The following is a 25,276-nucleotide window of genomic DNA, read 5'->3' on the forward strand; positions in this document are numbered from 1 at the left end:
ATGACAGAATGGTTATTTCATATGTGCAAGTCCAGTGTAGCATCACCATTATATGCAGCAGTATTTTATGATGGCTTAGTAAGTTTACACCATACAAAATATTTCAAAGAAAACACAGTTTGGATGAAAATTGTTAATCTTCGATCACCAAGAAATTTTATTTAGTGAACATACAAGTTGTGTAGCTCATAACATTATTGTAACAAAGCTTGTTTGGCAATTAAAAACAATTATGCTAACAATGCATCATTCTTATTATATGATTTTGAAACAAATCATTATTTGGCTTATCTTATGAAGATATATGACTAGAAACTATTAACAGCCACGGATACCCTTCTAATTCAACCTGCAGTAGTATTTGCAGATATGTTATCTTAGCACCACAATTGGAACTAAGTTTGTAATTCAGTACTGCTAAAGAACAAAGAAACACTTTCAGGACATTCATATACGTCAACACTTCAACTGTGATATGGGCTCATTAGGACGTTGACAGAAAATGCACAAGTAGACTGTTCAGGTATTTGCCCTTTCATGTACATTAGTAGTTCTTTGTCCAACTGTGAGTCAAAGCCACAGTGAAGCACAACTCAACTTATGTCAGACTGATGTCTCATTGTTTTCATCAGGTGAAACAGGGAGAGAAGATGGCCGGATCTCTTTGTCATTAACACAAAGAACTTCATCTGTTAGCTTCCTGTCAGACCTTAGTTTTGTGTCCAGCAAGTTCCTGTATTTATCTTGATTTCTCTTCAAAGGAGTCCTGCTGGGGCTAGATTTACGACTATTAGGATATGATTTCAGCATCTTAGCCCTGCAAGAGAGAAGTGAAAATTTAAAATTTGCAAATCCACACAGTTCATTTTCAAAGAAATAAAACTTTCTTGCTCTCTCTTTATTCCACAGACACTTGCCACCAATCAGTTAAAAATCTGGGGCAAGTAAAATAAAATGTCACTATGTTAGTTAAATGACCCAAATTATGTCCGCTATATCATCATTACATAAACATAGAACTCTAACAGCAGTTAGAATATTTATTAACACATCTCAAATGAATACTTACGCGTCTATTAGTTTCAAGAGTAACTTTGAATACATTTGATATTCTTCATCTCCAAATTCACTTGGATCATGTCTTGCATGTTCATACAGGTCACAGAATTGATGAACAAGTTTTGGTCCCAGTCCATTCAAAGGCACTGCCAGTGCCGAAAGTAGAAAAGCACGGAGGTTCTCGGGTGGATGCCTCACCAAACAGTTATCTTGCCTAGTTATTTCTTGTTCTGGCAGAGATTTTGAAAGAAAGATTTTTAAAAATCAGTATTTAATGTAACAAATAAGAAAAGATGTTTAATATTTTATTTGCTGTTGGATGGTGATAATTTAAAAAATGGGTAAGAGATGTCTTCACTACAGAAGACTGCAATTCAATTATCCTTTTTTTTTCTAATGTGGACAAAGAAAGTGGTTGCAGACTTGCAACCCGCTAATTAAATTCTTTAATATTGTTTGCAATAAATTTCTATATAACAATGTGAATACTGCTCATATTTTATACCTCATTATTGGGAATGAATGAGGTAAGATGAAAATTTATGAGCCTTCCACTGAAAACCCATTTTTGGATACATAACTTACATGTTTACAATGTAGTTCTCTTTTAGGTTTACGCACTCTGTTCAGTATTTTACTAGAGTAAATTTCATTGCAGGAGTGCAATCTGGTAGGTCTGCAAGAAACCTATACACACTGATGAACCAAAACATTATGACCACCTGTTTAATAGCTTGTTTGTATTTGGAATGACATATATAACATATTCTGCATATAAGGTATCCGACAATTTGTTGGTAGCTTTTTGGAGGTATGTGGCATTAGAGGTCTATGCACAGATCACGTAATTCACAAAAATAATGGGCCTCTGATTTGCATACACGGTGATTGCATCCAATAGCAAGCCAGATGGTTTCCATAGGATTCACATCAGGCAAATTTGGTCACTCAGACATCAATGCGAGTTCACTATAATGCTCCTTAAACTACTGTAGCACAGTTCTGGTTCCGAGACACAGGGAAGACGTCACACATGAAGGGATGCAGGTGTTTCACAGCTGTCAGTGTGTCTGGACAACCACAGGTCCCATGCAAGTGCAGGAGGATCTTTCTCTTAGCATAATACTTGTCCCTGCAGCCTGCATCCATGGTGCACTGCATGTTTCTAGCCGCCCTTCACCTAAATAATGGCATTTGTGGAGATCACCATAAACCATATGATTCACCAGAAGAGTCGATATGTTTCCATTGATTGATGGCCGAATCCAAATAGTCCCGTGCCCCCTGCAATCATAACTGACGATGTCATTCAGTCAACAAGTGAACACACAAGAGTGGTCTGCTGCAGAGCTCCATATTCAACAATGTACAATGAATGGGGTGCTCCGAAACACTTGTGCTTGCACCAGCATTGTGCTCTTTTGGCAGAGATGCCACACATCACAATTTAACGTACTTTACAGAGCAGACAAGCCTCCAAATTACAAGTCCTGTGAAGAGCCGTGACTGTTCCATTTAGCACTTGTAGTTTCACTGTTCTAACCTCATCCGTAGATGCTCGCGACAGTAGCACATGAACATTCGACCAGCTTCGCCATTTTCGAGATACTCGTCCACAGGCTCTGCATAATAATAATCTGCCCTTTGCTGAAGTCACTTATCTCAATGGGTTTCCCCATTTGCAGCCCACATCTTCACTTGGGTGATCCCCCATTCATGTCTGTTCCACTTACAAACTTTTGTTACCAAGTCACATGCCTGCAATGCTGCCAGGCGGCATCCAATGTCGCAGAGGACAGTGGCCATGTTTTGGCTTATCAGTGTATAGTTCCCATTAAACTCAAAATGTTGTTTAACAGCATTTCTCTCCAAGTGTCGGAATAGGTCAAAGTCAGAGCTGCCTATATGAATACTGTGACTGTTACAACAGTTCATACTTCAAATCAATAAGCTTTCCCTGTACCAAAACACTTGTGGCCAAGTGCATTGTACAAATTTTGTTCTTTCTCAATCTGTGTGTCTTTTTTCACCCTTTGATCCACAATACTTGTGTACTATTTTCATTTAACTGTTTTAACCTTTGCAAGGTAATCAAGTAAGGAGGAGGATGACAACAATATGAAAAAAATAGGACCGTAATCCAAAACCAACTCTAAAAAAAAAAACTACAACTTAAAATACAGCTAGTCAGTCAGTCCCTGGAAAGTTCTCTTTTGGGGGGGAGGAGGGGATACACTGTTTGAATTTAATGTTACAACACCACAAAAATTATGTTCACAATTGGTGACTGCTGGCAGTTGTTGATCCCACTTAAACACTGATGACACTAACAGTTTACCAAGACATTGCCTCCTCTGGATACCAACAGTGCTAAGGACCTAACCTCACCCACAATTTTTCAATCTGTTACATAATCTGCCATGGTGGCACAGAGCAACAGCAAGTAGTCAGTATGTAGTAGAAGTCTATAGTCTCACTCGCATGTTACAATTAATTGACAACTGGTTTTGGATTAAAAGCATCCATTATCACGTTTCAAATAGTGATCAAGCTACCAGTATGTATCAGATTTTGCAAAACTATTTGACAAAGTGGTAGCTTAATCATTTTTTGAAATTTGGTTATGGCTGTTTGCCATCTGAAACTGATCCTCAATAAAATTCAATGTGCAAATGAGACTAATCTATAATGCCCAAAAGCTATTCTCAACTCAATGAGTTTGATCTAAGTAGCACATATCTCACTCAATTGCTTCCCAGATGTGCTCCAATTGCACTGAAATAAGATGACACAGAAGCCCACATATGCACTTATGTCCTTAGGAGTGTTCCTCAATTCTAACAGCTTGACAGCAATGGGGTGGAACATTGTCTTGGTGTTAGGCACAGTCATATGTAGGAGGCTACAAGTGAACAGTTGGATGAACTTGGTCATACAGCATGTTGTTTAACAGTTTGCCGTAGAGAAGTAATGGCAGATTTATTGGAAACCCTATTAACATCACCCAAATAAGAATTTCTGCATTGTCTCCCTGAATAGTACTCTGGTATGCAGTCATACCCTGTCTTTTGCATGTAGCAATGTGTTCTGACTCACCAGTCCAGGTGACCTATATCATGACTCTACAAACCTAGTGCAAGTCTGGGTCAGGTGATAGAGGATGTAGGTTCACTTTGTAAAGACTTCACAAAGGAAGACACCATGGTAATAGTGGGTGGAGCAGGCAACAGCACAGATAGGAACCGAAATTATTCAATTGAGAGTGACCTGGTAAAGATAGCTTCAGCAACGAGATGTACTGGTGTTGGGCTTGTGTGTGTTCTGAGTCACTATGACCGGCCTCATTTAAACTCTTCTGTTAGGAGAGTAAATTTAGAGGTGGAACAGCTGCTTGGATCGGGCATGGGGTCTCATATCGATGTGGTTCCTGTTGAATATCAGCAGGTGGGACTATACTAAGCATGGCCTTCACCTCAACAGGGAAGGGAAGGGAAGGGAAGGGAAGGGAAAACTGTCTGGGTTAATAGCAAATAACTTAAGGAGAGGGGGGTGGGTACTGTCACAAGTGGTAAAGCACCAGTGGTTGCAAGTGACAGATCCACAGTTTTTTTTTTTTTTTTTTAGGGTAGGAAGGGCAGAAACAAAAGTTGTTCAGAGACAGGCTGAAAATGACATTCACATTGATAAAACAGGCAGACAGAAAGCAAATTTTAATATACACAATTCACGCTGACAGTCTCCAATTGACTCTCAAGATACTCAAACATTGGCAGGAAAAGTAGGTTCATTCAGTTGTAATTCTGCCAGTGCACAAAATCAGCTATCACTATTGCATCAGAATATCCGAGGACTGTGGGGTAAGCTTAACGAGTTGCTTATTTGTGTTGAAGAATTAGAGTTGAGCAAACCAGTTGATATAATCTACCTCTCTGAACATCATGTGACCACTGGTATACATATATTAAATGTTACAGGATTCAAGTTAGTTTCTTATTTCTGTAGAGGAAATATGGTGAAAGGAGTTGCCATACTGGTCAGAAACTGTTTTGATTTCAAGAATATTTATATTAATAAATTTTGCTCAGAGCAGCACTTAGAAGCTTGTACAACAGACATAGTATTTCATAATAAGTCCTTTATAATAGTAGGTATATACAGATCTCCTTCGGGAAATTTTAACCTCTTCATAAAAAATCTGTAAGCTTTTCTGTCCCACCTCATAATAAAAAACAAGGAAATAGTGGTTTCTGGAGATTTTTATGTGGATTTATTGAAAAGCTCTGTCAGTGAACAATTATTGCAGTCGGTAACACTATCATTCGATTTAGTTCCTAGTGTGAACTTTGCTATTAGGATATGTAAATGCTCTGAGACTGCTATTCATAATATCTTTGTAGACAAATCTAGGGTAAAAAGTCCTATCACAAAACCAATATTAAATGGGCTATCTGATCCTGACATGCAGCATCTTGTGTTAAATGTTGAAACTTGTCAGGATAAAAAAATCTATTAAATCTCAGTACAGGAGGGTAATAAATAAGTCAAAAATTGAGAAATTCAGCAAATTGCTCAAAAACATGTACTGGATAGTTGTTTACAATACATCTGACTCAAATGGAAAATACAAAGCATTCATTAATAAAGTTGCCTCCACTTTTGAGAATTGTTTTCCCCTAAAGGTAACTCAACTCACACACAAATCAAAAAATAAACCTCATGTGGGACAAAAAGGAGACACTATCTACTATCTAGGAACAGCTCTGAGATTAGAATTGTAATGCATTACAAAGAATACCGCAAAATACTGAAGCAAGTAATCCAGAAATCTAAGCAGCTTTATTATGAGAAAAAGATAATTACATCAGGTAACAAAATAAAAACTGTATCAGATATTGCGAAGACAGAGACAGGTGGGGCCAAAAAGGAAAAGGAACAGATAGCTCTAAAAATGATGAAAATTTGGTAACAAGTACAGTTAGTGTTGCAAACCTCTTAAACAACTACTTTATTTCTGTTACTGACAGCTTGGGGTTATCAGGTTCGGTGAACAGTGCAATGGAGTATCTGAGACCAGTCTTTAAAAATAACTTCACTAAAATGGAAATGACACTCACATCTCCCAAAGAAGTAGCATCCATCATTAAATCCTTAAAATCTAAGTATTCCAGTGGGTATGTAACATATCAACAAAGTTAATCAAAGAGTGCTCATGCAAGTAAAGTTCGATCTTAAGTTATTTGTGGTATCAATCTCTAGTCAGCGGAACATTTCCAGACTGGCTAAAACATGCTGAAGTTAAGCCTCTTTACAAGGAGGAGGATAAAGAGATACCATCAAACTATTGACCAATTTCACTTTTGCCGGCTTTCTCAAAAATATTTAAATAGGTTGTGTTCAAGCGTCTCCTTAAGCATCTGACTGCAAATGATATATTGTCCAAGTCACAGTTTGGATTTCTGAAGGGTTACGATATAGAGAAAGCTATTTACACTTACAGTGTGAATGTACGTAATTTATTAGATAATATATTACAGGCTGCTGGCATTTTCTGTGACCTGTCAAAAGCCTTTGACTGTGTGAACCACTGCATTCTCTTAAGTAAGTTTCTAACTTTATGGTGTCACCGGCAATGGTGTGAAATGGTTTATGTCTTAACTAACAGGAAACAAACGGTGTCGTTGCGAAATACCTGTGCAGTCAGTCTTCATCTGACTGGGAATTAACTACATGTGCTGTTCCTCAAGGCTCCATTTTGGGTCCATTGCTTTTTCTTGTGTATATTAATGACCTCTCATCTGTCACATTGCCAGACGCTAAGTTTGTTTTGTTTGCAGATGGTACAAACATTGTAATAAGTAGCAAGTGAAGTAGGGATTTAGAAATAGCTGCTAATCAAATTTTCACTGACATTAATAAGTGGTTTAAAGCTAGTTCTTTGTCATTAAACTCTGAGAAGACCCACTATATGCAGTTCAGAACCTGTAAGAGATTTCCTTCCAGCATGAGTATAATGTACGAAGACATGCAGATTGAAGAGGTTGACAGTGTTAAATTTCTGGGATTACAACTCGACAATGAATTCAGTTGGGAAGGGCATAACGCAGAATTGCTAAAGCGCTTAAACAAGTCTGTATTTGCCGTGAAAATGATGTCAGATGTAGAAGATATAAACATAAAAAAAAAAACTTTGCTTACCTTCATTCTATTATGTCGTATGGGATCATTTTCTGGGGCAACTCATCAAACCGAACAAAAGTTTTTAGGGTGCAAAAGCATGTGATAAGAATCATTTGTGGTGTGAATTCAAGAACATCTTGTAGAAACATGTTCAGGGAACTCTGTATTCTAACCACTGTTTCTCAGTATATTTATTCCTTAATGAAATTTGGAAATACGGAAACGTCCGATCCCGCACGTCTGCTTTGACCCATGACGTCACAAATATGGCGGAAACGACTATAAACCACGATTCCAATATGGCGCATATAAAGTCATTACGTACACATTATGAGGATGAAAATACATCAAAAAATAAACACACACGTTCCACAGAAATCCTAATGACACTAACAGGACAAGCGCGAGAAATGGGGGGTTTTTGGGGTGGAGGCAAAATATATCTAAAAACAAAGATGACGTAACTTACCAAACGAAAGTGTTGGTATGTTGATAGAGACACTGACAAACACAAACACACACACAAAATTCAAGCTTTCGCACCCTACGGTTGCTTCATCAGGAAAGAGGGAAGGAGAGGGAAAGACGAAAGGATGTGTGTTTTAAGGGAGAGGGTAAGGAGTCATTCCAATCCCAGGAGCGGAAATACTTACCTTAGGGGGAAAAAGGGACAGGTATACACTCGCGCACGCACACACACACACACACACACACACACACACACACACACACACACACACACACACATCAATCCGCACATATACAGATACAAGCATATGTCTGCTTTGTGTTTGTCAGAGTCTCTATCACCATACCTATGCTTTCGTTTGGTAAGTTACATCATCTTTGTTTTTAGATATATAAACATAAACAAATTTAGACATCTACCCCCATACAAAACCACGCAAAACGACGAAAAAAACCGACATCACAAAACTCCCCAAATACCACTAAACACAATATCACCTTGAATCGGACACTTCCCTTGACCTATATAGATCAACAGCAGCTCCCGATCCCATAAATTAGGATCGAACACTTCCCTTGACTTATATAGCTCAAAAACATCTCCCAATACCAATACCAACATTCACAGCCACACATTTCAATAAAACACTTCCCTAGACCCCAACACTCAACACATACACTAAAAACAAAAAAAAATAAAAACTTAACACAAAAAAGTTCCGGCACCGCAAACTAGGTTGGCCACCACACACACACACACACACACACACACACACACCAAAGAAAAAATACTCAACCAAAAGAAAGACCCGACCCATCCACACCTCAACCCCCACCCCCCCCAACCAACCCAACCTCCCCCCTCACCCCATAAACAAAAACAATAGCCCTCAGGGACACTCTTCCGCCAACAGTACTCATCTAAATGAGACTGAAGGTTGGAAGAGCGCCTCTTCCCCCTCCCAAGAACTGACTTAACAGCCCCCCACATCCCCTCTATTGTATTTGTGCAAGCCCCCGTCTCATAATTTTTGAACTCTAAGCTATGGTTAACAACTAAATGATTGAAACTCCTCTCACCCAATCCCCTATATGAAGAAATGCATCTTAAACTAGTGTGGACCCCGGTTCTATGTACTCGATTAACCCCTCTAATTCCGCCTTAGACCTCCCTTCCACAACCCTAAAAACACATGCAGAACACCCACCCCCCTGGAACAACAACCCCCCACACCCAGAGACCAACCACAGACTTACCCCTCCCGTACTTCCTTTTCCCAAACTGGGACTCGTCCACCTCCACAACAACCCCATGCCCCCCCCCCCCCCTCCCCAGCTTACCCCTGTACTTAATGAACTCTGAACACACTTCATGGCAAAAAGAAAACCAATCAAGCACACTCCTCTCACTCACACAACAGTCTCATGCACGCAAAAACTGTGTGGGGATCTGTAACAAAAATAATAAGTCACCGGTACAATCTCGCGCATGCTCAACCTAGACTTCTCGAACCAGGAACCACGCCGTATGGAATGCCAAATGTCATCTATTCAACAGCACCACATATAACCGTTCCTGGTCTGAGACGCCGGAACTTTAGCCAACTTGATTTCTTCGCCACAAATAGAGCACTTGACGACCTCGGCAATTAAACCGAACAGCTGCAAAAACTTTATCAGTTCCAAAGCAGTGTTCCCCATCATGGCCCTCAGACGCGAACTATTGATTTTGTCCGTCATATCCATCCTGAACAAAAACAACTGACTAATTTTACTAAAATTACCACATGACTGCAGCGAACAACACTAAATTAACCTTCACACAAAACCACAAAATCGTTAACTCACTGAAACGAATTCCACTACCAACACAGCCAACACTCGAACAATTCTGGATAATGAGCAAGAGCAAACTGAGCCCATTACACCACACAAACGAAAGCCCTGAACATACCACCAGAGGGCACAACAAACCACAACACGGCGACATCTACAAACACGCCACACTCACAAACCAAACTCCGCGCCGTCATGACGTCACACACCACAACACCCTTACGTCACAGGCCAAAGCCGACACGTGGGATCAGACGCTTCTGTCGACCCTGAAATTTGTTGCAAGTAATAAATCTCTATTTCCAACCAATAGCTCAGTACTCAGTATCAATACTAGGAATAAGAAGAATCTACATAAAGGCCTAAAACCGCTTGCCTTGGTCCAAAAAGGGGTCCAATATTCAGGAACACACATTTTTAATAAATTACCAGCAACCATTAAAAACTAGGTTTAAACAGAGTTTGAAAGACTTTTCGATAGGCGACTCCTTCTACTCCAATAAATATCTTAACAGAGACTGTTAAGTCAGCTTAAGTAAAAATATCTGTTAGATTTCAGTTTTGACAACACTTGGTCACAACAGTCTAGATTAGGTATTTTGTGTATGATAAATTTATTAATAGTGGATAACAGTGTTTCATTCTGACAGTGTGTTAATTCTGTAAATATTAGCTGTCCCAGTTTACTGCACTGTATTAACTTATTTTCAACTATCTCCTGACAAAGGATCAGGGTAGTAAGTATTATATTCAAATGTTTTATGTTTTTTTGTCATACTTTCTGACATGTTCCGCACCCACAAGAATCATCTCATTTTTTGGGTCTATGGAATGAAAACTGAATCTAATCTAATCAATGTTGGTTTTCCTGGGCTAGTACTGATCCCTGGGCTAGTACTGATCCGCACGCCCTATGGTGTTGGAGAGCAGACATAGACACAGAGAACAAGTGGCTTCTGTAACTCAAAGTAGAGATGTAGGTGGTGAATGGCAGTTCTAATCACCAGTTGTTAGATGTTGAAATGAGGAGTGATGTGCTGTACTGCACTGTGACCCATCTACAATGTATTTGCCATTATCATCCATAACAGATTATGGCAACACTTATCATTACTTTACTGTATGTGGCAGATTTTCTCACATAAAGATACTCACATTACAGCCTTGTCACTATGGAACATAAAAAGGGTAGTGCCTGCACTAGTTTGGTGAGGGACAGTTCCACATGTGAGGCAGACAAGATACAACCATGACCAAACATGCTAAAACTGCTGCAACTTCCCTTTCCTGAACCCAACTGCCACGTTGATTGCAAGGAAAAGTCTAGTGACATCCCAGTCAATGACACATTCCAGTCAGTCAGTCAGTCAGTCTCTCTCTCTCTCTCTCTCTCTCTCTCTCTCTCTCTCTCTCTCTCTCTCTAAGCAGGGCTAAAAGTGCACTCTGATTCCACTGAGCTTCAAAATTTGATTTAAGAATGGAATCAAAGAAGGTAAGGGTCACTAAAAGTTTTGAGATAATAGTGCAAATTCTTCCTTGCACACAAAAATTACCTCCATATTGTCTCAAAAGTACTTTCATTCAAGTTGTATGCTCTGGTGCATCCTCTCAAACCATTTAGGTGACAGTTCCACATGTTTCCTTGGGAAAGCTGTTCATGGAAACTTAATAGTCATCTACATCCACTTCTGTAGATTCAAAGTTACATCTGCCAATTATATCTTTCACTTTTGGGGAAAGAGGAGGGATAAATCACTTTAGCAAGTTCTGCCTATGTTGGAACTACTGCATTAACATTGTGGGGAAAAACATCATGCAAAGCTCTGCCTTTGGCTGCTTCTGCAGATACTGCCAAAATTGAAAGGAAGATGTACATGATCATAATTAGCTTTCATTACAACCTTTGCTTCATGTGAAACAGTGCTGACTTGCATAAATGGAACTGCACATCAGTCTTGTCCACATTCCTTGCTCCCTTCATTTTTATTTGGCAAGTGTCATCTCCAAAGACCCACAAAGCTACTTCTTTTCAAACTGACCAAGTCACGTTTCATCACTAGTTATAATTTTTAAAGATCTTTCAATATTGAGCCATCTGCTTTTGAGGTGGTAGTGTGGTATTCACCAACTGCAAACATCTCTAACATCAAGAACCTGGACTCTCTCTACAAATGACCCATTACATTCTGTCTCAAACACAAACTTCCTGTTTTGGTATGAGCAGGGGTTATATCTTCAACATACTAAAAAAAAAAAAAAAAAAAAAAAAAAAAAAGTTTTCCCTTACGGCTGCTGTTGTTGTTCACCAGAATCAAACTTTATCTTAAAATTAGTTGCTTAAGCCAATCAAAGGAGAACATGGAAACAAAAGAATTTTAAATGCCAAATAAAGAGAGATTCTTGAATTTTTAAGCCCATGATGGTTACACCACTTGCAATAATGACACAGCTTATTGTTGAAACTTGTGGAAATAGATTACACCAAATGCTTCTATTTTGTGTCTTCTTTGAAAATGTAATGAACGATGTGATTCTTAAATCTATAGTGACACACTTATCTGCATTGTACAAAACAAAGACTTATTAAAATATACCATATTTGCCACTCTTTTTTGCTGAACAAGTTTAAGATATTTTTGGTTAGTGAAAAAACTATATGACTCATACTTACAGAGCAGAAATTCTCAGAATCAATGAGGATTTATGTACACAAACATACTTGCATTATTTGGCATTGTGTCATTTAAAAGAGAAATATTTCATCAAGATCTAACTATGAAATTGGGCTTAATTTCATGGCTCTCTTATTTTACACATTCTTTTTTGGTACCTACCTAGTAATCTCACATCATCTACTGCCTTCAGTCTAAAATAGTGTGGTGGGAGCTCAGTTCCGGGCTGAAGGATATATTGTGGATCATCATCTGTCATAAGTTTTGGCTCATATACGATACGAGGAATAACATCAATCATTCTTTCAAGTTCTCTTCTTAAGGACTGAAAGAAAATTCAAATGATCATGTTTATTCACAATGGAGCATATTTCTGCAGTTACTTTAAGAAAAATAAACAAGAAACATTAAACTTTATGACAAGATGCTAAAATCTACTGAAGAGAATAGAGTTGTAGATGATATTGTAAAGACGAATTGAGTCACACACAAAATGGTAAATGCAATGTTCTGCCAAACAGCACACTAGAAATGTCACTGTCAAGATACAATACGTATATTCCCAAGCAGCTTGAACAAAAAAATCATACATATGTTTGTCCCTCACTAAGTTCCCAAGTTTGCTTCTACATACATACTGCAGGGAATTGGAAGAAATGAAAACAATAGTAATTGGTGCAGCATTTAAGTTCTGGGTGTTATAATTTTTAAAATGTGAGAAAAATGCTAATGATCACAGCAGTGAGTGAAATATGGTCTACAGGTGAGTGTGATTTTTTAATTTTAGTGATTTAAGATTTCACTAACAAGGTTACTGTCAAAATGCATAGATTCTAAGAAAGCTTAAAATTGACTTGGTTTGGTGAAATCTGTACTAACAACCTGTAAGAAACAAGGCACTGAGACAACTTATGTTAGTACACTGAAGAACATATTTCCATTAAATTTCAATGACTGAACACAAGTCATTGAGGCAGACTCTGTTAAGACAATCCCAAGAGGATGCAGGACAGAATATATATTTGGTTTTACAATAGAAAACAAGGCTCCATGCAAAAGGTATTGTGATCTCTTTGATAAAAATCCCCTCGTCAAAGAAACAACTGAGCCTGACAGAGATTTACTAGCAGCACTAAGTGACCAAGGCACCAGACCTGGATGGAGACTGTTGAGGGCATGGGCATGACGCACACTACTAGGACAGTGTGGGGACTTGTTAAAAAAAACTATGAAATAACCCCACCATAAGACCACCTCACACAAATGAAACAACTAACCAAACAGCTGACCAGATTTCATTAAACTATAAAGCAGACAAAAAAAAATAAAGCAGCTATCTAGCCTGAAAGTAAACAAAACAAAGAAAAGTAACATATCGGTTGTAGATTTTCCAATGAAAGAACTTAAAGATGCCATAAGCAATTTGAAAATGCTGCTGGACTTGATGACATCAGGAATGGAATAATTTAAAATCGGTCAAAAAACCAAAAAGTGGTTACTCAGCCTTTCACCAATTGCTACTGGTGGATCATGAAAATTCCAAAACTGATTGACTGATTAATTGAGAGGGTTTATGGGACCAAACAGTGAGTTCATCAGTCCCATGATTCTGAAGTTACGCACAGAAGAAAGAGGGTCTGCTAAAAGTGGATGGATCCAGAGAGGGGCGTCAAATTATAAAATAATGAAGTTAAAACACACATACTAAAAGGCATAAAAGGTGAGACCAAATCTAAAAACTGGAAAAGAAGGGCAGTCTTTCTATTGGGGGACTGGTCATGAGGTCCCAGACCAAGAAGACATGCAGAGAGGTGCCAACCACAACCACCCTACCCCTGCTGGAAATAAAAACCACTTTCATGTAGGAAACTGAGGACGAGTTCAACCATTTGTGAATTGTCTGCTAATATTAAAATTAAGAAATCAGGAAGACTATACTTACAAGGGAACCTCCCCATCGCACCCCCCTCAGATTTAGTTGTAAGTTGGCACAGTGGATAGGCCTTGAGAAACTGAACACAGATCAATCGAGAAAACAGGAAGAAGTTGTGTGGAACTATGAAAAAAATAAGCAAAATATACAAACTGAGTAATCCATTTGCAAGATATGTAACATCAAGGATAATCAGTGCTTAGGATCCCCGTGGTTAGCGTGAGCAGCTGCGGAACAAGAGGTCCTTAGTTCAGGTCTTCCCTGGAGTGAAAATTTTAATTTTTTATTTTCAAACAGTTATCAAAGTTCAGGCACTCACACAAAATCAACTTCGCACTCCAAAATTCCAGTAGATGTTCAGATTTGCTTGGATGTATGCAGGATTTGGCGGTCTACACACGGAAAAATTTGAAAACGTTAAAAACATGTTTTGACAGAATACAGGGAAAACTGTGCGACTGTGAAACTGTAGCATTCATTTGTTGCAGTTTATATGACAAACTCTTATGTTTTCATCACTTTTTTGGGAGTGATTATCACATCCACAAGAAAACCTAAATCGGGCAAGGTAGAAAAATCTTTTGACCCATTCGCCAAGTGTACAAGTTAGGTGGGTCGACAACATATTCCTGTCACGTGACGCACATGCCGTCACCCGTGTCGTATAGAAAATATCAGACGTGTTTTCCTGTGGAGGAATCGGTTGATATATGACGTTGCGATCAAATGTTTTCGGTTCCCATTGGATAGGCACGTCCTTTCGTCTAGTAATCATGCAGTTTTGCGATGCGATCGCAAAACACAGACACTAAACTTATTACAGTGAACAGAGACGTCAATGAACGAACGGACAGATCATTACTTTGCGAAAATAAAGAAAGTAAAATTTTCACTCTAGGAAAGATTTGAACCAAGGACCTCTCGTTCTGCAGCTGGTCACGCTAACCACAAGACCACGGCGCTCCTGATCTCACACTCTCCTTGATGTGGCTTATCTTGCAGATGGACTATTCAGTTTGTATATTTTCCTTTTTTTTTCATAGTTCCACACAACTTCTTCCTGTTTTCTGGATTGATCTGTGTTCAGTTTTTCAAGACCTATCCACTGCGCCAACTTATAACTAAATCTGAGAGGGGTGCGATGGGGAGGTTCCCTTGTTAGCACGAAGGGCCAAAAGAAGAGGGCATTCCACCAATATGTGGGATACTGTCAGTCTGGCTCCAAACCACACTGTAGGGGTGGTTCGTTACACAGGAGGAAACAATGGGTGAGCCTGGTATCACCAATGCATAGACAGCATAAAACAGTGGACTCCTTGTGAGAGGAGCGGAAGGAAGAGTGCGAAACTGCAGTAGACTCCTTGATTGTGCGGAGTTTATTACTATTAGCAGTAGCCCACCAGATTTCATTCCACTTTTGGGCAAAGAAAGGTTTGATGTAGATCCGCTTATCCGCAGTTGCAATCATGAAACGGAATGGGAGGTAAGTATCTGCTTCTCTAGCCAGATGGCCAGCCATTTCATTCCCTGGGATGCCCACATGACTTTGGAACCAGGGAAAGACAACTGAGCATACAGCATACAGCACGGCCAAGGGCAGAGAGAGAGAGTCATCGATAGCAGAGACCAAAGGGTGACGAGAGTAGCATCGGTCAATAGACTGCAGGCTGCTCATTGTCTGAACAAATTAAAACACTGAACACACTACTTGATCCCGGAAATAAATGGCATTCTAAGCCAGTAGGAGATGTGAAAGCATATCCCACCGTATCGATTGTCTTAGAACCAACAGTGTAGAAGATGGTGGCACCCTGGAACTCTGCAAGGTTGGCATGTACAAGATGCCGGAAAACCGTAGGGACGACAGAGACCTTAGGACCGTGGAATAGGTTGGTCCTAATCCGTGGTCTAGGTACCATACAAGGGAGAGGGGGGGGGGGGGGGGTTATGGGAGGAAATACACGTGGTGCATTCCAGTGAGTGGAAATGGAGATCCTGAGAGACGAAGTGAGACACATTTCAACCGGCAATCCCACCCATGGACGGTTTGTCAGGAGGGAGACATACCTCGTTTGCAAAAAGGACAGCGTACAAAGGATGCTCAGGGAATTGATGAATGACAAGAAACCAGGAGTTGGCTCCGTCAAATTTGTAGAGGGGAATCCATGTTTCTGTTAGGCGACTGTCAACAAGACTAATGTAAAAGGCACCAACAGCCAGACGTACCCCGCAATGGTGAACAGGGTCAAGTAGTTGCAAAGTGGAAGGAGTCGCTGAGCCATAAACTTGACTACCATAATATAGTCTGGACAAGACCAGAGCACAGTAAAGATGGAGAATAGTGGTAAGGTCTGCACCCCAAAATATGTGAGCTAGGAGGTGGAGAGCATTAAGCTTCTGCATGCATGTAGTCTTCAGATGGTGAAAATGGGGTAGCCATGTCAGCTTTTTATCAAAAATAAGGCCCAAGAAAGGGGATTGTACTACAACATTGAGGAGCTGGTTGCCTAAATAAAGATCTGGATCTGGGTGTATGGTGGGTCGATGACAAAAATGCATGGCCTGCATTTTGGAGGGAGAAAACTGGAAGCCACGGAACATGGACCATGCAGAGGCCCATTGGATGGCACCTTGGAGCCAGCGCTCAACAGATGCTACTGAGTGGGAGCTGCACCAGATGCAAAAATCATTGGTGTAAAATTAGGGCAAGCAGAGGTTACAACCCCACTGATGGCTATGAGGAAGAATGTGACAGCACAGAACCCTGTGGGATACCGTTCTCCTGAATCTGAGGGGCACTAAGTGCCATCTCAAACCCGGGGAGATAAAAATTCGCAGACAAAAATCTGAAGGAGACCATGGAAGCCCCAGTCATGGAGGGTAATTGAAATGTGATGGTGCCAAGCCATGTATTATGCCTTATGTAGGTCAAAGAAGACTGCGACAAGATGCTGGTGGTTAGTAAAAGTCTGTCAGATGGCTGTTTTCAACCTGAGTAAATGGTCAGTCGGAGATAATCCTGTCCAGAAGCCACAGTGATACAGGGAGATTCGAGTACCCAACATAATCTGAACTAACCACCCTCTCGAGCAGTTTACAAAGCACATTCATCAGGCTTATGAGGTGGTAGCTGTCGAGAGACATTGTGTTCTTTCCAGGCTTGCCATTGTGACAAAAGTACCTGTGAGCCAAAAGCGGTCGAAGACCCTGAGGAGATGTTGCCTCTGGAGAATGTCCAAGTGTTGGATCATCTGGTCACGGATAGAATCTAGGCCTGGGGCCGTGTTTCGTAAAGATTTAAGAGCCTGGAAGAATTCCCATTCAGTGATGGGTTCACTATAGAGCTCAGTGTGGTGTGGGTTGAAACAAGAGAGGGGGTCTGTTCAACTTGGGATTTCTGCAAGAGAAAAGTAGCAGGGTAGGAAGAGGATGCCGATGTCATCACAAAGTATTCTGCAAGGACCAATGGATCAGTGCACAGAGCACCTTGGAGGTTAAGACACTGGACAGTTGATTGTCGCTGGCAGCCAAGAAGACTACAAAGCTTGGACCAAACCTGTGATGAAGAGTCATACGTCCCCAGGGAGGAAACATAGTGTTCCCAGCATTCCTTTTTACTCTGCTTAAAAAGGTAACAAGCCTCAGCATGGAGACGATTAAAAGAGAGGAGGTTGGTCCATGAAGGATGTCATTTAAATCGCAGCAGAGCCCATCAGCAGTCCTGGACATTGACTGCTACATCCTTGGTTCACTACGGTACCGGTCAACGATGAGGGAGCCTGTGGATAGGGGGACAGCAGTGCCAGAAGCTTGAAGAATATTGGCAAGGACACCTTGCACGACCAAATCAATGGAATTCGAGAGAGAAGTGTCAAAGTGCAGAGTAGACATGTGTAACGGCCAACTGGCCCTGCAGAATGCACAATGTGAGGGCCTATCTGCCTGGCGGCAACAGGGGAATGATAGAATTACTGGAAAGTGGTCACTGTCACAAAGGTCATCATGGGATGAACAATGTAGGGAAACCACGAGAGCAGGGAAGAAGATTGTGAGATCAAAAGTAGTATAGGTGCCATTAGTGGCACTGAAGTGGGTAGGGGAACACAAGTTGAGGTCCATAATAAGTTTGTCAATTAGGAGACCCCTACCTGTTGAAGTGGCACTCCCCCACAGTGAGTGGTGGGCACTGAAGTCCCCAAGGATGAGAAACCAGGGTGGGAGTTGCTGGATTAAGGTAAAGAGCTCCATGTAAGGAAGTAGCCTACATGGTGGGAGGTAGACATTGCAAACAGTGACTGCCAGAGTCATTTGCATTCTAACCACTGTTGCTTCCAGATTTGTATGTAGGGGGATCCAATCACTAATGACATTGCAACCAATCAAAGTGCAGACTCCGCAAGATGCTACCCTGGGGCCGGCATGGTTCTGACAGAACACCCGATAACCATGAAACATTGGAGAGTGGTCATCATGGAAGTGTATTTCTTGAAGAGCAAGACAGAAAGCAGTATAGGAGGAGACACGACATTTTATTTCTGGTAGGTGACAATAGTATCCGTTGCAATACCACTGGATAACTGTGTGGCAAGAGTCCAGGTTAGACATAAAGAAACCGAGAGGAGGTCATTAGTCAGTGGTCGTCACCGACAAGGATGCGTTGACATCCATAAATAAGATGTCAGGCTCACATTGTGAGGGGGGAGATGGCACCTCCAGGGCGTCACAGGGGCCTTGTCTTGGGACTTATGTTGTTTCTTCTCCTCCTCCTTCCCTTTTGAGTGGTGGAGGAGGGCATGACACAGAGGGAGTACAGGTGTCTGCAAGATCTGCAACCACAAGAGAGCAGGTGATCTTGGGGCGCACAAATAGTGCATCATGTGGTCAAAAGAGCCTGAGAGACACCAGGGACAGGGTCCCAAGGCGAGACCGATCACTGCAGGTGCCAAAGAATGGTGTATGTGGGGTGGGGGTGCGGGGACATTTCTTCAGCCATGGAGGGGAGAGACTCCCAGACTGGGAGATCGTGAGAACTGCAGGAGAGGGGGAGGGGAGAGGGGGATGGGGCTGGTGTAAGAAATAGCTAGCAGGAGGAAAGGCTGTAACAGAGGCAAAATTTGAAGATAGTGACACTGGATGGAGTGTCTCATACTTTTCGCAAGCCTCAGCATAAGATAGGCAATCCAGGGACTTGTAGTCTTGGAACTTCTTTTCTCTCCTGTGAGTCGGGCAATCCGGCAAGCGAGGGGAGCGGTCGTCATGACAATTGACACACACAAGTGATGGAACAGGCTTCCTCCATGGAGTGGGTGTCCACAGTCACCACACAGAGAGGCCGCCGTATAGCAGGAAGACATATGCCCAAAACACAAGCACTGAAAGCACCTCAGGGGTGGTGGGATGTAGGCTTCACATCAGATCTCTAGCACATAACCTTGACCTTGTCTGGGAGGGTACTTCACTGGAAATCCAGAATGAAGGCATCGGTATCAGTGCGATTGTCTTTGTGACCCTTCTGCATACATCAAACTAAATGAACACCACATCACTCCAGATTAGCCCGGAGTTCCTCATCAGTTTGCAGGATAAGGTCACTCCTGGACCATATTCAGAATTTGGTGAGGAGTAATAGACACTGGGGCATTGTCAAGATGATCGCAAGCACAAAGGGCTGCAGACTGGGTGGCAGAAGCAGCTTTGATCAACAAGGAGCATACTAGCAGACTCCACCAAACTTGTCCTCGATATTCTCCACAAAAAAAAACAATAGCTTTCTGATGGTGAATGGGTCCCCATCCCTCCTAGTACAGATGGTGAGCCTGGCCCTCCTCCCACAGTGTAGCCAGGGAAGGGATGGCTGCTGGGTCACATGAAGTGGCTTTCAATGATCCTTCACCATTCGAAGAAACGGCTGTTTGAGAATGGCCCCATTTCTGCAGCTTGTAATGCTTCATACGCCAAGCATCCCCCCTGATACCACTCGCTCTGGTCAGGGGCTCTCCCCATGGGCGCCACCCAGCCACAGCGAGGGCCACCTAGCATGGTGGCCGTTGCTGGCATTTCCGATGCTCCATGACGACAAGCAACCACTCCTTGGGATACATGAGGAGGGAACAGTTCAGGTATCAGTAGTGTGATCCCTGTGTTATCAGGAACTTCAACCGGGTGGGTACATAACAGCCCCACCGCACGGACTGGCTACAGGTGTTCATGGCCTAGCAGGGTGGAATGGGGCTACAGCGAGGAAGAGAGGGGGGAAGAAAGGGGGGGGGGAGAGGAATCCACATTGTAGATGCTAGGGAGGGAGTTCTTCCACCAAATGGCTCTCACTAAAAACAGAAAATTGAGAAGTGGAGGTCAAATCTCCAGTGGGGACCTACACACCAAAAAGGATGAAAGAATAGACAGAAGGAACAAAATTGCAAGCAATACAGGGAAAGGAGGGGGCAGCGGGGAAGGAGTGAGGATAGGGAGGGAGGGCAGGTGAAGGAAATGCAACCAGGGAAGGAAGAATTGGCTACAATAGCTCAGGGTCCTGTGTGCGCCATACACGAATTCCCAAAAGAACTGTGAACCCCCTTGGGGGCAGGGGGGGGGGGGGGGGGGGAATGCCAACAATATGGTGGCACATAAAAGTCATCGCAGATCTTAAGCCTGGGGAGAACCCAAATAACCCCAAGACCTATTGACTAATATCACTGCTGTGTTCGCTGAAACTTTTTGAAAGGTTAATAATGAACAGAATAGGTTTCCACCTGGAAAAATCCTACACAGGTCAGACGGTCACCTAATTCAATTTGTCAAAAACAGTTTACAGCATGGGGATTTGACGTAACTGCAGCATATGACACTGTAAACCTGAAAACTCTCATTTCTAAAATCGGATGACAATGACAGACTGGTAGAAATTCTTAAGTCACTACTGTTTAATAGAAGATTCTACGTTGAAGCCCAGCAAAAGAGAATCGGATGGAGAAATAAGAACAACAGGATGATACAAGGTTGTGTGCTGTCCCCACTGCTGTTTAACATATATAGTAATGACCAAATGTTGCCAAAAAGCTCAAATCTTTTATTTATGCAGGAGATAGAACAACTGTAAATTTTAAAATTTTAACAACAGAACAATTGCATACCAAGCAAAATCTTTTAATGAAACTGAAACAGCCTGAATGAAGACCTCACAACACTCATCAACTGCTACAGATGCAATAATCTAAAACCAAACCCCAGTTAAATACAAGTGTGCCTTCTTCATCATAACAATTGGGAGTCATCCATCCTATCTGGGCAACACTCTTGAAGGAACATTAACATATAAGAAATGTACTGAGAAAACAAAAGTTAAAATACAAACACATAAAAACTTAATGGCATACAGAACAAACTGACATCTGCAGAGTGGAGCACCAACACAAACGTATTCTGCACTCACCACCTGGTTTTCGGTTGCCAAATAGGGGTGCCCAGACTGGGAAAGATCTCATCACAAAAAAAAAAAACAATGCAATCATAAACAACACGCACTAGAAGATAACTACTGGAGTGGACCATTTATATTCATTATCAGGTACTGTTCCATCAAATGTCAGAAGATCATTAGGCCTACTGAGGTTGAAAGAAAGAAACAAACAGATGAATGACAAGTGTCAACTGCTACACAGCCATCAACTCATGTCCAAAAGGCTTAAATCTACAGGAAGTTTCATATACTGTACTCAGTACAACCAACTGAAACTTCCAGAAGAATATCCAGGAGCCCCTGTCACAGACGATGTTTACCTCAGGTCTCCCACCTAGACTGGTGACACTGGAAAACCTTGAACAACTTCGTACAGGCATGGGGCAATCAAAACAACTTATGAAAAGGTGCGGCTACATAGAATATGACAAGTGTGAGTGTTGTTAAATGCCTGTTAATGGATGCACCCCAAGAGTGGACTCAAGAGGAATTCATTAATTATACTGAGACAGCTGCAGCTTACACCAAATTCTGAATGAGCAAAGTAATTTAGGCCGATATATTATATTTCTGATTATGTATTTCGGATTTTCCATTGTATTTGACTAATATTTTTTTATATAAACATGCTATATATTTTGTGATGTAGTTTGTACATGAATAAATAAAAAAATATATTTCAAAAGGACAGTGGAATTCAAAACAGGGAAGTGTCACACAACATTTCATATTACCAAACCCTAAAGGAAGTTTCAGATATCTAAATTGAGAAAAGGAAGAATACCATTAACAACACCTTTACTAACAGCATTGTACTGTTTGCTTCTAGAGCAGGTAAACTTCAATAACTAACAGAAGCAACAAATTTAAAGGAAAGCAAGAAAATCCTAACATTAATAACAAAGTAATCCACAACCACCTTGTGGAAAAGAAAATGGTACAAACTAATTATGAATTCATACAACTAGCTGATATGGGCAGCTGGAGAAAATGATTGGCTGGGCATGACAACACAAACAAAAACACCTAAATTGTCTTGGAATTATTTTGCAAGGCTAAACTTGTGGTGCATGTGTGGCAGGAAGTTTCTAATCTGTGAGTATAACCAGCTCTGAATTTTGGCAGGCAGATGTGGACACTTAATGAGAAAAACCATAAAAGATATTTTGAAAGGAATTAATGGGATGAGGGGAGGGGGAGAAAAAAAGAAGGATCAGAGCATATAGTGGATTTGGAGAGACAGTTAAGACCGATCCTAATGAAAAGGTATGGGTAGGCGAAGTTGCCAGGCTAATCAATCAAGGAAATTCTTTTCTGGATTCCTAAAGATGATAAAAGATGCAATAAAACCTAATAGACAGTGGGTATGTGACATCAGAAAATGCAAAGAAGCAATGTGTATCACATATATGAAAGACTAATACATGGAAATGCAACGAGACCTCTATCCAGCAATGGGTATCACATAGACAACATCACAGCAGCCAGTCACATTATATCACTGGTTAAAGACAATTCAACTAGTATCCAATATTCCCCTTGACCTGATCTATGTACAACTTCACTACAGGGTATAGCTTAAGGAAGACATGCATCTGGCATTGTAGCTAATGAAGTCTTGCCCAAAAATTCATTTCTAAATAGCTATAATAGAAATTAATAAATTCATAATGATTGATATTTCCTCAATCATTGATTGGAAATATGTTTGATAACATATTAATCATAACTGAATGAATGTCTTTACACTCTTCCATGTAAAAAACACTGTAAATAAAGACCTTGTATGAAAATATCGTGTGTGATAGGTATAACAAGTTATCCAGTTGTCCACATATTTCTAGCTTTCCAGTACCACACAAGAGGTGTAAAAAAGGCTGCAATGACAACTAACCTTTTTCGCTCCATGGCCTATGGGTACGTGTGGGCCCCTTCTTGAACGCAAGGCAAATCTCATGATTTGTCTTTTGGCAAATATGAACAGTAATACAAATGCCAGAACTCCACATCCTATGATGATTACGACGGTGACAGCAGATAATTCTTGTGTCATATTGACTACTTACACGTCGATATCCCAATAGCTGTCAATGGTAAATACTATCTAGAATTATATACTCTGTGTTGGCTACACATTCTCACGAAACAGCAACCATCGCACACTTTATTACTGCGAACTACCCCGAAGAAATTGTGGACTGTGGTCTCAAAAACCTCACGCAATGCTGTTTCGACATTTTCGGCAGTGCATCAGTGATTAAGACAACTGAACGCTAGCTGCCACTAAATATGCTATTATTTTGGTCGTGTTCAGAGCTTGTACTTTGCATGTCTTCCGCTTTCAAAATAACGTTTCCATCAACATGATAACACTTCGGAGATACAGCACCGCACCACACTTCGACCTATGGTCGAAGCAAGGCGGTTAGAATTTAAAATCCTTGGTTAAAAGATAACTGACACCACATCACAAAAATGACGTGACATTTAAGGGGCCTGCAGCTTTCAATATGTACTGTCAGTACTAGTTTTTCAAGCCATCAATATACTGAAGCGACCTCACACCATCAATAATACCGTCAAAAACTGTTAGTTGGCAACACGATTTCACGAGGGTGAGATGGTGAATGCCCAGAAGAAAGCGTGTGCTGCAATTATGTTAGCTATGGCTTGCAAGCACCAGAAAACAATGAAAAAGAGGAAATGGGTCCGAGATTGGTTGAAAGAGGAATTTAGTGACTGAAATCAGAATCACGGATCCAAAAGAATTTATATATTACTTTCCGATGAGTTCTACGTCGTATGACAAGTTATTAGTGTTAATACAAGACAAAATAAAAAAGCAAAATGCTTTAATGAGGGACGTAATCGCATTCGACAGGAGATTAGGAGTAACTTAGAGATATCTGGCGACAGATAGATTATTCTAATGCTCGAAGGTTAGTTCTTAATATCAGCGAGTACAATTAGTAAAATTCTATGAAAACCTATAGAGCAAATATATCTGCCTGGTAAGGGCCTGTTACGGAAATTAACGTCAAGCTTTTTGCGTTTCCTGAAAATTAACGTCAAGCTTTTTGCGGTTTCTGAAAATTAACGTCAAGCTTTTTGCAGTTTCTGATAATCTGGTGAAACTGACACGCATTCCCCAGTCATCTTATTACTCTCTGAAGATATTTGGCGTGGTTTCGAAATGGGAGCGTTTTCTCAAAACTTCTATGTAACACAACAACCTGTACTATATTTTTCATATTAACGAAGTAAGCAATGTTATAGAGAATCCTCAGTTAACCATCCTAATGTAGCATGTACAATGATTACCCTTGCATACTCCTATTAAAATTCTTTTGAGTTAAAAAATACCTTAAAAACTGAATCTATGGTATGAGATACACCACGGCGAATTGAAAGAATAAACAGTGCACACATCACCACACGGCTGGTTCGTGAAGCTCTGGCAACATCCGAATGGAAGAATATTGTCAAACAGTCAATATTTGACCTTACACGTTCGTTGTGTATTGACAATATTGAGAATATTTTGAGGTCCGTCAGTGCTGCTCATTAATATTTCTAGGATTGACAATACGTCAATACGCTCCCTCAGACGGTAAATATATTGACAGTTGGACGGTATTAATGAACGTGTAAGGGTCCCTTTAGATTGATGAC

The 25,276-nt window shown here is 40.8% G+C and overlaps 2 protein-coding genes across 5 annotated transcripts in view; one reads left to right on the forward strand and one right to left on the reverse strand.

Moving 5' to 3' along the window:
- Positions 1-242, forward strand: part of LOC126483699 (focadhesin) — a 288,818-nt gene extending 288,576 nt beyond the window's left edge. For all 4 annotated transcript variants that reach the window (XM_050106786.1, XM_050106787.1, XM_050106788.1 and 1 more), the window contains exon 19: positions 1-242. In XM_050106786.1, the coding sequence (XP_049962743.1) occupies positions 1-165 (165 nt within the window). In that variant the 3' untranslated portion in view covers positions 166-242.
- LOC126483701 (protein C1orf43 homolog) lies at positions 125-24,218 on the reverse strand. Its single transcript, XM_050106791.1, has 4 exons — positions 23,499-24,218; positions 12,375-12,537; positions 1,070-1,289; positions 125-817 (listed from the first exon to the last, which is right to left on the reverse strand). The coding sequence occupies exons 1-4, from the start codon at positions 23,655-23,657 to the stop codon at positions 604-606; spliced, it is 756 nt and encodes a 251-aa protein (XP_049962748.1). The 5' UTR covers positions 23,658-24,218; the 3' UTR covers positions 125-603.
- Positions 24,219-25,276: the final 1,058 nt, after the last annotated feature.

The sequence above is a fragment of the Schistocerca serialis genome, chromosome 6 (assembly GCF_023864345.2).
Source record: "Schistocerca serialis cubense isolate TAMUIC-IGC-003099 chromosome 6, iqSchSeri2.2, whole genome shotgun sequence".
In the NCBI taxonomy this organism is placed as follows: Eukaryota; Metazoa; Arthropoda; class Insecta; order Orthoptera; family Acrididae; genus Schistocerca; species Schistocerca serialis.